Source organism: Neopelma chrysocephalum, unplaced genomic scaffold, assembly GCF_003984885.1.
Source record: "Neopelma chrysocephalum unplaced genomic scaffold, ASM398488v2 Primary Assembly neopelma1_138, whole genome shotgun sequence".
Taxonomy (NCBI): Eukaryota; Metazoa; Chordata; class Aves; order Passeriformes; family Pipridae; genus Neopelma; species Neopelma chrysocephalum.
This window is the reverse complement of record NW_020897800.1, coordinates 2,798,217-2,816,119: the sequence shown is the minus strand read 5'-3', so window position 1 is coordinate 2,816,119 and position 17,903 is coordinate 2,798,217. Positions and strand designations below refer to the sequence as shown.

General features: G+C 51.6%; 1 protein-coding gene across 1 annotated transcript in view; it reads right to left on the bottom strand.

Annotated features, from left to right (window-relative positions):
- Nucleotides 1-17,903, bottom strand: part of GRIK4 (glutamate ionotropic receptor kainate type subunit 4) — a 179,556-nt gene that overhangs the window by 16,081 nt on the left and 145,572 nt on the right. Inside the window, exons 11-13 of the mRNA XM_027699240.1 lie at nucleotides 11,378-11,485; nucleotides 10,197-10,400; nucleotides 1,652-1,765 (exon numbers count right to left, since the gene is read on the bottom strand). Of these exons, the coding sequence (XP_027555041.1) occupies nucleotides 1,652-1,765; nucleotides 10,197-10,400; nucleotides 11,378-11,485 (426 nt within the window). The remainder of the gene's footprint in view (nucleotides 1-1,651; nucleotides 1,766-10,196; nucleotides 10,401-11,377; nucleotides 11,486-17,903) is intronic.

Sequence of the window (17,903 nt, the reverse complement as noted above, 5' to 3'; positions counted from 1 at the left end):
GGAGGGAGGAATGCTGCTCAGGGAATGATGCTTTAACAGACCTGCCAAAGATTATGGTGTGAATCCAAGGCAGGACGTGCACAGAATCCCAGAATCCCACAATGGTTTGGGTTGGAAAGGACCTTAAAGCTCATCCAGTTCCATGGGCAGGGACACCTTCCACTAGCCCAGGTTGCTCCAACCTGGCCTTGGACACTTCCAGGGATGGGGCAGCCACAGCTTCTCTGGGCAACCTGTGCAAGGACCTCACCCCCTCACAGGGAAGGATTTCCTTCCTAAAACAGCACAGAACTCAATCCCCAAACTCGATAACAATCCCAATCAAGAGGCACTGGCAGAAACACCTCCCAGATCCACAGGGAAGCTGGTGGTGTGACCAACCAACTGTAGTGAGGAGGGGACAATTACATCTGATTTCCAGGAGCTTGAAGAGTCAGTCCCTTTTTTTTAATTTTTTTTTGATCAGTTAAGTCATCGATCCTAAATTCTGCATGTACCAGAGGAAACAGAATTTTAACTAGATTTTAATTACTTGTTTGCTCTTGGCAGGAGCCACTCAGCACAAGAGATGGATGCATGAATTTGCTTCTGTTCGTCCCCAACGCTGCATCCTGAGCAGCCTCCCGGGTGGAGAGGGGGCTGGGAGAGGCAGCTTGAGGGTTTTATCCTTTTGGCTGCTATTGTGGAGCTGACAGAGACCAAGCCACTGTCATTGGCATCACACTCCACACTGTGCAAAGCACAAAACATTTCCAAAATGCAGATTATTGGGAATAACAAGACATCCTGTTGCACAGGGCCTGGCTGCCAGAGCCTGTGACACTGGGGGAACTGGAGGCTCCCATGTGGGAATAGCAGGGGAAAATCTGGCTTCTCCTGAGCTTCAGGGAGAAGATAAAGCAGTGGAGGATGCAAATAAAAGGGAATCTATGGGAATGTAAGACAAGTGTTGTCTGAGCAAAGCCACGACACAACATGCTTGCACACATAAATCCCTGGGCACATTCCCACCTGTTTTGCTCCAAACTTGCTAAATGTGATGCCTGACCTGCTTTTTGGGACAGTGGAAAACCACAACACTGCTGCTGGAGCTGTTGAACATCATTGAATGCAGTGGAGAGGCAACCAGAGAGAGATGCTGAAAAAACTGCTTTTGTTCCAGAGAAAATGTTTGCCCTATCCCTGGAAGTGTCCAAGGCCAGGTTGGAAGGGGCTTGGAGCAACCTGGGCTAGTGGAAGGTGTCCCTGCCCGTGGCAGGGCGTGGAACTGGGTGGTTTTTAAGGTCCTTCCCACCCAAACCAGTTTGTGATTCCATGATTTTAAAACAGCTCCTCCAGTGCAGCGCTAAGGGCACTTAGAACACCTTACCCAGCAGGCTCAGAGCCAAAATAAAGCCACCCTGTGACCCCAAAAAAAGCATCCTGTGCCCAGGGAGGATGGGGAAGAGGAGCCAAAGGGCAGGGGGTTTGAGCAGGAATCGAATCCACCAAGCTGACACACAGAGAAAAGAAGGGAATGAAGGTCGAGCCCATTTGCGTTTAAATAAGAAACCCAAATATTTTTATGAGTCGTTCATTTTTCTTCTACAACCAGGCACGTTTGCACGCAAATAATGGAGGGACATAAATGGTTATAAAGTAAGTCTCTTACCATATGAACTCTGTAGAGAATGCTAATTCCCAGAGTCATGAAGGGCTTGGAGAAATCAATCACCTTCTCCCGCTCCGCCGTGATCGTCAGCCCCGCCACAGCCAAGTCAGCCTTCTGGAGAGAGAGGAGAATGGAGAAGGTCAGGGCCCTGAGGCTGGCAAAGCAGCAGAGCCACACCTGGGGCCACACACAGGACATCTGCCCCAGAAGGTGGATGTCCCACCTTTCTGGGCCATCCCAAAAGGAGGATGTTTTGCTGGTGCTGTCCGCTAGTTCATGCTGGGCTCGCACGTCCCTCTCCCTGGGTGGCTTTCACACAAGCCCCTTTCACACAAACACACTCCAGTTTCACAGATGCTACAGATCATTCTCCCCCTGTTTCATTTCCTCACCTGGATGTTTTTCTCTCTGCACTCACAGGCTCCCCGTGGGGACCCCACTGTGCTGACAGCAAACACAACAGCAGCCCCTGCTTGGCCTCACTGCCATTTCTATTCATTTAATGCTTTAAAACCTGGCAAAACAGGAGCCACCAGAACAATAAATGTCGTGTTTATCTACAGAAGATACAAGCTCCCCCTTCCCAAGCCCCTGTTGAGCACAGCTGGCCCTTCCTTGCCCCTTGCAAGTGGCACAGGTAAGAAAGAAAAGCAGCATCATTACCCACATCCCCTGAGTCATGAAGTTCACAAACCTGCCAACCCCAGACTTCCCAAACTGCAGATCAACCTCCAAAAAAATTCAGAGGACTGGCATTAAAGTTTGCAGATTGACTTGCAAAGCAAATGAGATTAGGGGGAAATAAAAAAATAAAAATAATTCCTTCCTGTGTTAATACCCTTGTAATATAGATAAGGGATTTGAATTTTAAATATTATTTTTATTACTTTAGCTCTTTTAAGGTCTGTAATTGCTTTCTGTAAAAATGAAACCTCCTCCTCTCCCTTATCCATTTGCTTGACTGCTTTGCAGGAAGATGATTGTGCACGTGGAAGAAGAGAAGGGGGAGAAAAGAAAAGCTGTTTGCACCTGTTGTCCCTAAATTTGACAAGGTCTGTGCAGAAGCCAAGGCACCATCAGGCCTGATGATGGTCCTGGGAAAGGCTGGAGTTGCAAGAGGGAAGAGCAGCAGTGCTGGAGGCATCAGGTGGAGGAGAGGGAAAAGAAAGTCAAGGTGATCCTCAATCCCAGTGAAGGGGGTCGTGGAGGTGACAGTCCACGCAGGAGTGTTTTATTGGACATGCTCAGTGCCAGATTTTTCCACTTGTTTCCAAGCAGCTATTACAGATTCCTAAGAGGTTCAGGCTGGGATGAATTATGAGCTAAGGAGAATTTCTGCCTAGCCAGACATTTACCCACAGGCTTTTTAAAAGACACCAATAATGACAACGTGGTGTGTGAGCAGTTGAGCCCTGTGTAAACACCAGCAGATTACTAAAATGGGATCAGTTCATCTGTGCAACGTGGCATGTGAAGAATTTTATCTACAAGGAAAGCCTAAAGCTTCCTAAACCTCTCTTGTCTCTACTTAAAAGGGTTTGCAGGTACTATTGTCCTGGGGAGAGCTCTCCCAGCAAAGCCCCTGCTGAAGATCCAGCTTAGTCTGACAATGGATTTCTTCTGCCAGCTCTCCAAAGTAAACACAATTCTAGCAGTAAAGCCCCACACTAAAGGGATGGTAAATAAGCCACGTCAAAGGTATTTCATGCCAAAGCTCTGAGGACATTTCCACTCCCATCCCAGGGCCAACACGAAGGTGGTGATGAGAGGAGCAACACTGGCCCCAGATTTACCCAGCTCAGCCACCACCTTTCTCAGGGGAGCACGTGGATGCCATCAGTGAACTTGGTAATTATAAAAAACTCTGATTATTCTCCCAGCTGTCATCCTTTGAGACCCTTCCAGAACATGTAGAATCACAGAATACCCTGAGTTTGAAGGGACCTTTGTCATTTCAGGACTGCTGCCACATCAGACGTGCAGCACCTGCTCCAACCTGTGCCCGGTTCCATCTCCCTTCTCCCACGCCAGAGCTTTCTGTGCAGCAGAGACCCAGCTCCTCGTGGCTTTATCTGCCAGAGTCTCACTCTCTCTCTCTCTCTCTGCAGGCTCAGAGTCATGCAAGTTAGGAGCTGATTCCTGACAGGGAGAAGCTTTGATCTGGGAATGGCATGCAAAGAATTCTCTGCCCGAGTATCACCCATTTCATGCTTTCAACTTTGCTTCCCCGTGTTCACAAAACTTCTTGTGATTCACTGAGCTACAGAGGAGCTCTGCAAGCCTCAGCACCCGCCAGTCTCCCCCCTCTGAGCCCAGGCAGGAGCTGGAATTTTAAGGGCTAAGCAAAGAAATGGATTTTGCCTTGTGCTTCTTGCTCTCTGTCCACATTTGGGCTCTGGGGAAAGGGAGAACAGGAGGAAAAGGATGGGGGGAAGAAGGGGTTTTCGTCCTCCCAGCACAGTTGCAGCTATAAATGTCGGCATGAAATAGGCTTAGAAAAAGACACAGAGCATTTTGGGAGCAGACACAGACACTTCTTCTAACAAAAGCACCGCTAAAACACGGCCAGACTCTCACCGGGCGGGAGGCAGCCCGGGCGGGGCGGGCTGGTGTGTGAGATAAAAGCTGCCACACCAGCACCAAACCTGGCATTCCCGTGGGCTCTGCCCGCATCAGCACACAGGCTCTGGCTGCCACCGGTTAAACACGGGGGCTGAGCCGGCTCCTGCGGAGGAACAACAATTAAGGGGCCTTAAGAAGCAAATTGCAGGGACTGCCAGTCCAGGGGCGGCATCCGCCTCCTCGCCGCGGGCGCTGACAGGGCTCAGCCCGACGCTAATGGTGATGAATGGGGCTTGACGTCAGCCCGGGAGGAGAGGATCCCTCCAGAGCCTCCCACGGCATGGGATAGCAGCCGGGAGAACAGCCCTGCTCCGGCCCCACAGCGCTTCACCACCCTCTGCCAGGCTGCGGAGACAAAACACGGCGAGAAAGTCTGAGCGGGGCGAGGCTTTGGGCTGTGCCCGTGTCAAACTCGTGGAAAACAAAGCCAGGAGGAGGACAGGGCTGGGATCTCTTCCAGGAGGAGGAGGAGTCCCTTGGAACAGCACCTTGGAAGCTCCATCCCCTGGGTGCTCGTGGCAGCATCGTTCTCACCAGCGCTGCCCACAGGGCACTGACAGCGTGGCCAAGGGCAGGGAGAGCTCTCTGTGGGCCTGAAGAGCTTTCTAGAAAGGTGAAATAGCTGTTCAACCTTCAGACCCACCCGGCCACTGGGTATTACCCCCCCTGCAGACCCAGTGCAGGTACCTGTCCCGCTGGAAACCTGTTGGGATGCAGTGGGAGCACCTGGCTGGAGGAGACCCTGCTCCGTGCAGGGTGATCTCCAGAGGTTCCCTGCTATTCCAGGCGACCCTGACATCAGCAGCAGCCACTGCAGGGCAGTTTGGCTGCATCCTGCTCACCTGCATCTCTGCAGCACTGGCAGAGCAGCTCTGCATCTGCAGATCTGTCCCATGGCAGGGGATCAGTGTGCTGACTGCTCCTGCTCCAGCTGCCCACCTGATCCGACAGCAGCTATTTCAGGTTGAGCAGCACCCAGGTTGCCTGCTCAGATGCACATTCTTGCATTTAAAGGCAGGGCCTTTAAATGAGGGTCACCCCAAAATCGCTGTTTGGGTTTTTTTTTTTTTAAGGACATGCAGGAATTCTGCCATGTGAAAAGTGACAGCCTGAAAACCCTGGAGGCTGCAGCCCTCCCTTTAAGCCACAGTCAGGGTGGGATGACCAGGAACCAGGGGAGATATCAGCCTCAGGTCTGCCCTCACCCATCCTCCTTCACCTGGACTATCCGTGGATGGCAGGACAAAGTGTGTGCCAGGAGTTTTCTGTGCCCATGGCAAAGTGCAGCCCCAGGAATAGGGACCCCAAAGAATGCAGTGAGCCCAGCCCAGCCCAGCCCACACTCCCTGTGCTGGGGGTGATTTTGGCAGCACCAGCAGTGCGATGCAAACCCCTCTGCCCGTCCCTGGCCGTGTTTGCACAACAACCCCCACACCCCTCCTCGCTCCCCCACCCCCTGAGCCCCCCCATGGCACACTTGCCAGCACAGACAGCGTGCAAACAGACTCCCCCTCCCTCCCTCCACCCACACACAGCTTTTCTCACTGAGCACCAACACCCACTGCGAGAGGAGAGCAGGACTCTGCCAGTTTTCAAGCATCTTCTCCCTCCTTTCCCCTTCCTGCCATCTCTTCGGAGCAGTTGAAGGGAAAGCACCACCTGGCCACCAGCAAGGAAGGTGGAAAACCATCACCACAAAGCTTTAGGGTCCTTTCAGTTCTGGGTGTTGCTGGCCCCAAGGCCAGACCCTTCCAGGAGATGGACAACTTCATCTCCCCCTCACTTGGAAAAGAGCTCTGATCATCACTGAGCCAGGACAGACTCAAACCACTGACACACACATCAAAGGTCCAGCATTATTCCACATCATCTCACTCCCCAAATGATCCTGCACAGTCACCCACTCATCATTACAAGCACCTTTAGATGCCTCCTACACCAGCACCAGCCTCACCCAAATACACTTGCCCTGGAAATGCTCCTGGATCTGCTGTGTTGGCATCACCAAAGGTGATTTGTTACTAAACAGTGCTGAAGGAAGCCTGGGCAGCTGATAGAGGCTGCACAAAGCACACACCAGTCCTTTCCACCCCAGTCATCCTGAGCAGGACAGGGGACTGGAAAAAAACCCAGCCAGCCAGAGGTACCCAGGCTGCATCAGAGGGAGGTTTTTGGGGAGGTCTTTTATCAAAACTGCAGCATCAAATCCTGCCAGCAAATCAAACCCAAACCATAGCATCTCCCATTAGCTCCCCTGTACGCCCCAGGGCATTCCTGCAATGGGTAAATTCAGGAAGTGCTGCTTGAGGGATCCCCCAGACAGACACAATTCCATGTGGAGGAGGAAGGGAGCTGAGCACCAAGGGTTTGCTGTGAGGCACTGAGCTGCCAGGACAGCAACTGCAGGCTGTGTGGAACAAGGAGAAGGCTGTCACACTGCTGTGAAAATACATTCCTCGGTTTGTATCATGCCAGGGAATTCATTTCAGCTCGAGGATGTGCTGGGGAGAGAGGGAGAGAAAGGCAAGAGCAGACAACCAGCAGGGACTGTGAGCCAGAGACTGCACTGCAGCGGAGAGGAGTCAGACATAATTCTTCCAGCCCAATTGTCCCCCAGGGCTCTGATGCCAAAAAATAGGAGTTGGGAAGATTTGCTGCTGCCCCTTGCTTGTTTGCTGTGGGTAGCACACGTGTGCAGTGTCAGCTGAACTGCTGGAGACCACAGGCTGTGCCAGAGCCGGGAATGCTGAGGGGGGAGAGCAGCTTTACTGCCCTGCTCCTCCAGGGAGGAACTGGGTGCTCAATCTGCCTGCCCTGCGTGCTCAGAGGGACAAATTAGCCCGGTGTCTTCCAAGTTTGGGACATCTTTCACAAAAGAATGAGCTCAAAGGACTCTTCATTAGGAACTGTAGTGAGAGGACAAGGGGGAACAGCTTCAAAGTGACAGAGAGTAGGTTTAGATGGGATATTGGGAAGAAACTCTTCCCTGGGAGGGTGGGGAGGCCCTGGCACAGGTTGCCCAGAGAAGTTGTGGCTGCCCAATCCCTGGAAGTGTCCAAGGCCAGGTTGGAGCAACCTGGGCTAGTGGAAGGTGTCCCTGCCCATGGCAGGGGGTGGAATGAGATGATCTTTAAGGTCCCTTCTAACCAAAACCACTCTGTGATTCTTTGAGTCCTTCCAAGTGATTTCTCCCCAGCCAAACCTCCAGCAGCTGATCCCAAAGAGTCCAGGATTCCTGCTCTGATGACAAGTCAGGTTGCTGACACAGACAGAGGTGTCTCTACAGCTCTTCCCAAGCCACCCCAATCCCCCTCTTCCTTCCCTCTCCATTTGTTTTGCGAGCAGGTCGATAAGATATGTACTGGAAAATTTGGGTCAAGCACAAATTTATGTTTATGTAGCATCCTGCTCAATCATATCACGGTGCACAATTAGCTGTAATGGAATTTTCAGCTCTTAAGAATAAATCAATAGCTGGTTAATTTAGAAGCAATAAAATGAAACACTTTTCCCATATAGCCCAGAGTTGCTCTGAGGAGATTCAGTGCCACAGGGGGATTACAGGAAAGGCACTGCATGGAGCTGGATAATTCTCTGACCTTTCGGTCCTGCACATTAAGTGTGTGTGAGTCAAACCTTATTTTCTGACGGCTGACCAGGGTGAAGGAGGAACCACTTCCCTACAATAATATTGTGCTGCACAGAGGCAGGTGCAGAGCTCTCACTTTGGGTAAGATTTGGGAGCCCTGTGATAGGTTTGTGTTGCAGTTGATGCAACTCTGTGCTAAAGGTTGGATGGAGAAGAATGTCCAAGGGTTAAATCCACCAAATGATGAATGTGTGCCCCTAACACAGGATCTGCTTGATCCCATGGGATAAGGGATGAACAAGGGGCTGGAAGCAAGGGAAAACTCCCCTGGGGGATGTCCAGGGCAGAGAGGAATCCCTTGGACAGTGCAATACCCTCAGAAAACCACGTCCCAAGCAGCCCTGAGTAAACACAACACCAAGCACACAGCCAGCTCTGCCCTGGCTGACCTGAGCCAAAGTGCCAGTCCCTGGGATTGATCAAAAACTTGCTGAAACCACTATAAAGACTCTCGGGGACCCAGCAAGAACAAAGCAGAGAAAGCTGCTTCTCTTCTCCAATTTGTGATTCAGCCTCACAGGCTTCACCAGCTCTGCCCTGCTGAAGCAGAAGTAAAAACCCTCCTAAATAAGGCTCGAGCTGCAGAAGAAACAAATGGTTTCCACGAGGAGATTAAGTTAAAAAACACCTACCACCAAAGAAAAACAAGCCTCCAGAAGCTCCCATTTAACGGGGAGGCACTGTCAGGGTTAGTAGGCCAAAAGTCTGGTGGCTGTTCTCTTCCTTTGTCTGCACAGATCCCACGCTGCTCCCGGCGCCTTCCCTCTTGCCTCCCGACAGGAATGCTGCACAAGGGTAATTGTGTGTGCATGTACATACACAGGCAGAAAAAGATGGGTAAAAGCCATGCCAATAGCCTGGAGCATTTGCAAACAGCCGTGCAGAAGGCTCTGCTGAAGGAGCAGATGGAGGTGGGATCTCAGCTGGCGTCGGGAATCATCGCTCCGCTGGGGAAGGGCGACCCAGGAGACAGGAGCCAGCTCAGGAGAATCTGCAGTCTGTTCCATGCCCTGTCTCTGACCCTCAGCAAATCCCAAAATCCCTCTTTCAGACTTGGAGTTGTCCCACCTGACCTGAGGCACTCGGCTGAAAGTCCTCAGGTAGGACGAGCATCAGCCAGGTCCCCTTTGCCATGTGGGGAAGAAGCAGAGAGAGGCCACTGGGCCTCTTCTAGATGATGATTCCAGAATCACTAAGGGTTGGGAAAGACCCCCAAGATCCTCAACTCCAATCTTCAACCAAATACCACCTAATAAATCAATAAGTTGATGTTCACTCATCTCCCACAGCTGGGAGGAAAGCTGTGGCAGGAGCCCCAGATCCCTGCCTGGAGCCACAGGGGATGGATTTGGATTTCCTCTGCTCTGCAGGAGGTAAATGATGGAGTGACTCAGGATCTCCTCTCCCACAGTGGTGGGATTATCACAAACACACTGAGGATTTGCCACCAGCTGAGAAAGTGTCACTGGGTTCTCGCAGCTTTGGTAATGATTAGACAGGGCAGAAATAAGTGAGTAAGGAAAAGTTGGCTTAAATAGCATCAATCTCACTGTTAGCTTTGGCTGAGCCTATTTTACTAAGGATCTCAAAGCATTTTGTGAGCTGTATTTAAGCTCCAGGAACCCTGGGGCAGGGCTGAAGAAAACAAAGAGCAGGGAGGGGGGTAGAGCCTGAATGGGCACAGGTGTACACAGAATTATGGTCAAACCCAGGGAAAAGCACCCAGCTTTATTGCTGGTTAGCAGCACCACAGAGCACAGCAGTGAAAAGACCTCAATCCACGTGCTTCAAGCAAACAGAAAGTGTTCTCCAAAAATAAAAAAAAATACTCAGAGTTAAGAAGCTGAATTGAATCTCCCAAAACTTTTCTGGGTAGAAATGCGATTCTTACTTGCTTTCCTCCCAAAGACTGTGTTTTTCTGAGTTTTTTTTCCCAGTTTATACCAAGCCCTGTGCATTTTTCTGTTGCAAGCTTTCATTCATCTTTCCACTGAGAAAAAATAATCCACTCTGTAACGAGCTCTTATGCAGGATCCCAGAGTTCAGGTGTCTTTTCCAGCAGAGTGAGCACCCACTGAGAGCACCTTGGGGCCCTGCTCCTGCTCTTGCTGTCACGCCACCACAACAAACCCATCTGCCACTGGGAGAACACACGTTCAAAACCTCACAAATGGACTAAAAACCCCTCCTCAGCACTTAAAAAACCCATCAGGGCTCTGCGTTCGCCAGGTCCCGGCAGGGCGGAGTTAAAAAGAGCAGAGTTAATTCACTCACCCGGGCAATGAGCTCGCCAACCATCCCTGTCCACGTGCCATTGGCCTCGGGGACCCCGTAAACCCCGTCCCCAACGAGGTGGATCTTGTAGTTGAAGCGCAGGATCTCTGCCAGCTCCTTCAGCATGTCCACGCAGAAGCCCTCGTAGCGGTCGTTGCCTTCCAGCTCCTGGTGGTTCCACTTCAGCATTAAGTAAGGGTTTTCCTGCAGTGAAACTGGGCAGCTGTCATTCCCATCTTAGCCAGCACGGAGCAGGGAGTGGCAGGAACTCATGGAGTCATGGGATGGTCTGGGTTGGACGGGGCCTTAAAGATCCAATCCCGATATAAGGGCCACACCATCCCAGTATGGATATAATTGATATGGAAAGCTTGGTGCAGGGGGTGTAAAGCCATCAGAGCTATTTCCACACTGGGATTCACTGGGCTCTGCATGGATTTATCCCAGTTTAGGATAAGGGATCACGCTCTGGGGGCTGTTTCCAACTGGGACACGCCCAGAGCAGCCCAGTGACTGTCTGCAGGACATACAGACTCAGTTTCTCTTGGTATAGAGTCTGTCCCCCCCTTTCAGCAAACTTTGTGGGACACGAGGAAATCCTCTCTTGGCTAAGAGCCACTTCTCCAGTCTGCTCTCCCTTTCAAACTTTGTGGGACATGAGGAAATAGGATTTTGGGTGTCTTTAAGGAAGGAGCAGAGGCATTGAAAAAAAAAAAAATCACTGGACAGGCAGCACCCGGAAGGGGAAACCTGTTGAATAAGGTGGTGCCTGTAAATGTGAAGTCTTCATAAAAATTGTGCCCATCTTGGCCAATTTTTATAATTTTATGGGTTGAAGGGACAATTGTCCCTTCCAACTTACCAGCTGTACGCAAAACAAGACCATCATTCAGAGATGAATGTAAAATGGCAACGTATCCCCATCCCAGCCCTCTCCCCAGCTGCTTCTGAACTCATCAAATATCATTTCCATATGAAACATCGACTTGAGTTTAATTACACTGTCATGAATTGTCCTCAGTGCCGTAATTAGAGATTTGATGGCCTGCTCTGGATGAAACCAGCGTGCAGTGCCTCACACTGGGAGTCCAGGGGGGCAGGGAGAGGGAGGGATATTCCAGCTGATCGACACCCCTGTGGGTTGGGAGCTACTGGGAACTGCAGGTGACCCCCTCACTTACCAGGATGGTGGTGACAATGAGCGTGGTGTTGAACAGACTGTCCGATATGTTGGAGGAGAAGATCCTGTTGTCCATGCTGAGTCCCTCAGACACGTGCCAGTGGCCAATCTGGAGGGATAAACAGCACAATAAGGGAATTTATAGGGCGAGTTACTGCCCAGAACCCACCATATGGCTCTGGTGAGTGACAGCCATCGGGCTGGCCCGCCTGTGAATGCTCCATTACCTTTACAAGGCACCCCACAACAGGTCAGCAGAGAGATTAACCCTCTGGTGCACCCCCCACCTGCTCTGCAGTGCCAAAAACCTGTCCCTGCTCATGGCAGGAGCTGCCTTCCCACATGTCCTCCCTGCAGCAGCTCCCTGGGGCTCGTGGTGGTCCAACAGCCCGGTGTGCTGTCCCCAAAACGCCACCAAGGTGGGTCAGTCTTACCCAGCAGTGCCCACACAGCCAAAGCTCTCCAAGCCTGTCCCTGCCAGCGTGGTTTTGGAGGCTCTGCCCTCCACCCTTGGGGGCAGATGGTGGAAGGAAGGCACGTCCTCAGTGGTGACTCATCTCCTCTTGCTGCTGCAATGGATGCCAACTACTCCAATTAAGCACCTCCAAGCTTTGATCCGGGCTCATCACACCCAACAGCTCTAATTTACCCATCCAAGCATCAGTGTCACTGCAGCAAAGCCCAATTCCCACCACGGATGGCAGGGACCAGTCCCCCAGTGCTTGGGAGGACACTGTGATTCAGCTGTGACGCAACAGAACCATCCTGCTGCCTTCAGCCAGGGGGGAGGAATATTCAACAGAACCTAATTTTAACTTCAAGAGCCTAATCTCCCTCTCTCAGAGCTCTGGGCAGGGAGATCAGCACCTCCAGCAGCTCAGAGCATGCAAATTAGACTCTGGCTAAAAGAGCCTCTGCTTTTCCTCATGGATAGAGGGGTGGCTTAGGGAGGCCAGCTCCCTCTGAGAACACTTCTCCCTCCTGTTTCTCCTCTCTGTCCCCATCAGTCCAAGCATGATTGTTGTTCTCAGACACCACTGAGGTGAGGTGTTGTGCCCCCGAGAGGCAGCGGGTGACCCCAACACGCAGGGGAGCCTTCACGGCTCTTCCACAGCCAGAACAAATCCATTCCCAGGTCCCTCGTGCTGCCACGAGGCAGGTTATCCTCCGGCTGTGCCACAGCTGGCAGGGTGGCAGGAACAAATGGATTTCTGTTCTGTCACAGAGCAATCTTGCTGTGTCCAAGGAGGCGGGTGGGAGGTGACACGGAGCGGCGGCCCAGGCAGGAGCACGGGATACACATGGATTCACTCTGCCCTGGGAGCACAGGATACACATGGATTCACTGTGCCCTGGGATTGACTCCGTGCACTCAGCCCCTGCTCCTGGCAGTGCTCTGCCTCTGCTGTGACTGACGGCTCCAGGGCTTTGGAGTCACTTCCCAGCTCTTGGATCTGAGCCCAACACAACTTGATGCTGCAGCCCTGCTGTGCATACGCTGAATTGCTCAGGATGTTCAGGGAGTGGCCAAGTCCTTTCCTCTCCCAGCTGTTGGTGCAAATCCAGCCCAAGTGACCAACAAGCCATTATTACAATGTGTGGCATGTCCCTAATTCAGCTTCCTCACCTCGAGGCACAAGGAGCAGTGGGAAGTGCAAGCAGGACAGCTTACACTCAGAGTCACAGAATACTCTGAGTCTGAAGGGACAAGATCATCAAATCCAGCTCCTGACCCTGCACAGAACACCCTCAAGAATCCCCTCATGTGACTGAGAGCACTGTCCAAACACTACTTGAGCTCTGTCAGGCTTGGTGCTGTGACCACTGCCCAGGGGAGAAGGAGGAGGCAGGGAAGGCAAATGTCTGGGAAGCACTTCCTCATGGAGGCTCCCCACTAACAGGAGAGGCACTGGGGAGGTCACCAGTGTCATCTGGCCAACAAGGAGATGGATGCACAGGGATGCTGTGTTGGAGCAGGCTGGGTGTAAGTTTTGGGCACCCTGTTCCCTTGACAGCTTGTTGTGACTTTACCACCATGCTCACAGCCCCATGGTGACACTGGGGGAACCACAGCCTCAAACTGGGAGATTTACCCGGTATTTCACAGGTAGGGGTCCTTAAAGCACAGCCTTAACTGGCCTGCACAGGGTGTGCATGGATGGGCTGGGATGGATCCACCCCAACCCTGCATAGAGGTCTCTCCTCTCTCTGGGATTGCTGAGGAGCAGCCCCTCTGCAGCGACTTCCTCCCAGGGAGAGTCATCACTCACAAACATTGCCTCATTTTTTTTCCCCTCCTGGATCTCATAACCAGAGATTAGTGACAGATTAACTTTAATTTTAACAGCCCTCGCTGTTCTCCAATTTGTCCCTCCCCTGCTGGCACACGCTGAGACTAATTGCCTGCCTCCTCCTCTGACAGTGCCGTGGGTTTGACCTTGCTTTTCACACAGCACCAAAGCCACGCTCTCCCACGTGCCAGGGTACTTCCCCCCAAATCCTGGGGGGGACTCAGCTCACCCCTGTCCCCCTCACAGGTTGACAGAGCCACTAATTGACTCCCCACACCACTCGTTGTTTCCAAAGTGCAACGTGTCAGAGGATGTCTGGGATCCTCACATCCCTCCCTGTCCTGCAAGATGGATGTCAAGGTGATTTTAATCACCTCCATCTACATATAAAGAGCCTCTGAAAAACAGAAAACATATCCATCTGCAAAATGGGCTGGAAAACAATCAAATCCTCCACGTGGACGTGGATAAGACCATCCTGTTGTTAAGGCTCTGGACAAGGACTTCCGAGTTTTTAGGACTGGGGGTTTTTTAGTAGTGGATATGATTGGTCTGTATAAATACAGCAGGTGGAGGAGGCCCGTAGCAAAGAGGTAGAACAGCTTTTGAAGCTGAAATGATGGCATTGGCACAAAAATAAACAGACATAAACCAGCCAGAAATAAACAGCCTGAAAACTGGAGGAGTGTCCCTAATGATCAGAGGAGCTGAAATGGTGTCATACCTGTCCTAGGAGAGCAGCAAGAGCAACACCTGGGTGCAAGTTGGAGCTTGATACCTTTGTGAGAGGGACTCTACAACCTGTGACAGGTGACAGGTCTGGATGGAGAAGGTCGCCTCCATGCCCTCAGGGCTGTGTGGTCCCACTGCGTCATCTCTGCACATCCCAGTGCCTCCCTCTTGACCAAAGGAGATCCAGTCCTGCCTGCAGCACCTGCAGGCACCTCGGGGCAGGTCTGCCTTGCTGTCTTGTCCTTGTTAAGGCAGGGAGCAAACACACAGGTTCAGTGGGAGCCAGCCCAGAAAGCCTCGAGCCTGGGGTAAGCAAGGAAGTGCCATTTCTCGTGCCACTGCTCCATCCCCACAGGCAGGCAAGGTCCCTCAGCTCAGCTGCTCTGCAAAGGGTGTTTGTTTGGATCAGGGACACCCAAAGATTTCTCATCTCCCCAGAAAATCCATGACACGATGCAGGGGGGCCATTCCTGGCTGCTCCTCCCATCCTGCAGCCCCTCCATGCAGAGGCTTTGAGGCTCCTCATGGTGTGAGATGATGGAATGCCACTCCAACTCATGATTTTAATAAAGTCTTCTGCTCAGTGTTCTCCAGGCAGCTGGTGGCAGGGAGAGATGACATAGCAAGACTTCTCCATAAGCCTCAGAGGCACCACAGGTACTTCCCAACCCCATTCCCAGCTTAAAATTAAGGTAAAGCCAGGCCTGAATACAGGTCTTGGAACAGGCAGGGGAGTGCAATAAACCCAGACACCTTCTGGGCTCTGATTAGCAAGTGCTGTCCTACAGCTTGCATCCATCACCTGCCCTTCAGTGTCCCCAGGAAAAGGGAGGAGTGCAGAGTGCAATCATCCCTCATCAAGGTGCCCCAAGGAGAGGGAATTTAGGAGTGCCTGGGGGGGAAAAAAGGGAATAAAACAAACAAATGAGGGAAAGCCCTCAGAGGACAGGTCTGCCACGGGGTTGGCACTCCCGAAGGACATCACTGCAAGGCTGATGCCAGCACAGCAGGCAGGCAAAAAAAAGCTTCCTCCACTGAATTTAGGACAGGGCACTGAAAGCAGCAGCTGTTAAAACCTGAACAACCACGAGACACTCACACAACCCTCCATGAGGTCATGCAGCAACCCCCACAAACCCCTTCCTCCCCTGATGTCCCCTCTGGACACGATGGACACTTGGCATAGCCCAGACAGGGCCTGATAGTGGCATGTCAGAGTTTGTCAGGTCTTGGGGGGCAAAAGACATTCAGCTCTTGGCAGGATCTGTCCCTGAGCCCTTGCTGGGGGTAACAGCTAAGGAGGAACAAGTCCCATCGAGGCTGATTAGCCTCTTCCAAGTTAAAGAGGTTTGATGCAGCAGGGATTGCTGAGGGTCTCAGAGCTATCACTGGGAACTCATCTGTATCTCATCAACATACCAATTAAACAGCCCCATCACTCCACTGCTCTGTCTCAGGACACCAGCAGAGCCTTTAGTTAAATAGAGACTAATCTGCCTCACTTAGGGCCAGGCAGAGCTGGGGTCAGTGTGCCCACAGCTCCAGCCCCACCACAGCTTCCCCTGCCCCTCCTCTGCCCTTTCCCTTCCTAAATCACAGCCCTTCTTCAGCCCCTTCTCGTGCTGAGCTGCCAAACCTCAGCTCGTGGTTTACTGCCAAGCCCTCCTCTGAACCCACAGGGGTGTGCTGCAATGTTTTTCAAAAGGGGCAAAGAGAGGCAAAAAAAAAATAAAAAGGATGACATTTACAAACTCAGCCCTTGTCAGATCCATAGATCACCAGCACATTAATGAGCCTGTGCTTTATCGAGCATCCTGTGAACGGGGAGCAGCTCTCATATGGCTGTGGGAAATAAAAAAAAAAATCCCTCTAGTTAAGCTAAATCAGGAAAAGACACGTTTGGTGCGTTACATAAATGTATTAAAAATTGGATGTCAAAAAGCCCTGCCTCTCCTTGCCCAAAAGCAACAGCAAGTTAGAAAGTCTTAAGCGTCTCTAATTTGTTTGCTGGCTGGATCAGCTTCAAAATTTGGTGAACTCTCTGTCAAAGCTGATGAGCTGGAAGTCCCTGTGGCTTCAGTAGATGGAAGGAGAGAGAGGAGAAAAGAGAAAGAGGGAAGGAGAGGAAGAGAGGAATGGGCAGAGAGCATGAGGTTGATTAAAACTAAGGAGGGAATAGAAGTGTTTCAAACAAGAGCCTGAGCAAATCAGTTAATGCAACCCTTGGGAACAACGTTGTCTCCAGGATGTGAACGCCTGTTCTTTAGCCCATTCCTTTAATTAAATTATTTCTAATGATTTATTTAGTCCTTTTTATTACAAGAAGCCAGGCTGGCAATGAGAAAATAACCACCTGTGGCCCAGCAGAGTGGCCTTTGCCTTCCCTTTGCAGGGACCTGGAGGGGTGGGAGGTCAGGCAGGAGCCTGCCAGGTTCCACAGCTCCCTGGGGATGCCCTTCCCAGCTAAACACACCCCTATTTCAGGCTGTGGGGGAGCCTGACACCCCTCCAGGCACTGCTGTTGATCAGGCAAGAGCCCTGAGAAGGGGAGAGGAGAAGGAGGAAAGGCTGCCACAGGCATTCCGAGCAGGTTTACAAAAACCAGCTCGTTGCTGGTGTGTTTGTGGCAGGAGAGGGTTCACAGCCACCACCAAGGGACTGCCCTGCCCTTCCAGCACCTTTTCACTGGCAGTGATACATCACCACTGCACCCTTGATGGGAAATTTGGGAAGGTTAATCCCAGCACAGCTTTTCTGGGCACTTCGGAAACACGAAGCTCCTCGTTTACAGAGGTCAGGAAAGGTTTTCTCCTGTCAGACCAGGTTTGTGGGGAAGAGCTGAGCCTTTAGTCTCAGGGCAGATCAGGCTGCAGTCAGAGCTCTCCGTGGAGCTCTGGGAGAGGCTCTGCTCCAAGAGGACCTGTGCCTTTTCTGTGAAGTCCCTGCCACATTTAAACACATCAAAAACAAAGCTGTCACAGGGAGGTCTGCAGCGTTTTCTTCCCCAATCCAGCTGAATGCACGTCCTTATTAACGCAGATGGGCTTGGAACTGTCACTTTTGTTCACAGGATGATGGGCTTGGGACAGGATTAAAAGGGCATTGATGCCATGAGAGATCTCACTGTGGGGAAAATGCCATCCCAATCCCCCTCTCACGAAGCAAAAGGCAGCATCAAAGCCAAGCTGTCACTTGACAGGTAAGAACTGGCAGGTAACATCCTTGCCAAGGCTGAAATTCAGTGCTGCCAGACCAGGGGAGACTTCCCAATGCCAAAAAGCTCTGCTGGTGAGGGTAAGATACAATAGCTTTTGTTCTCTGCCAAAGTCTAAGAGAAGTGGCAATCTCTGAGAAAAGGGCAGCAGTGGAGTTGTCAGCAGGGAAATAAGATAAAACCTCTTTTTCTGGGACTTCTATTTTTTCTTTTCCTGAATGAAGTGTGGATTTACCAGTAAAACCCTAATTCCTTGGGCTTGTGTCATGTAACTTGAGCATTCTGACACC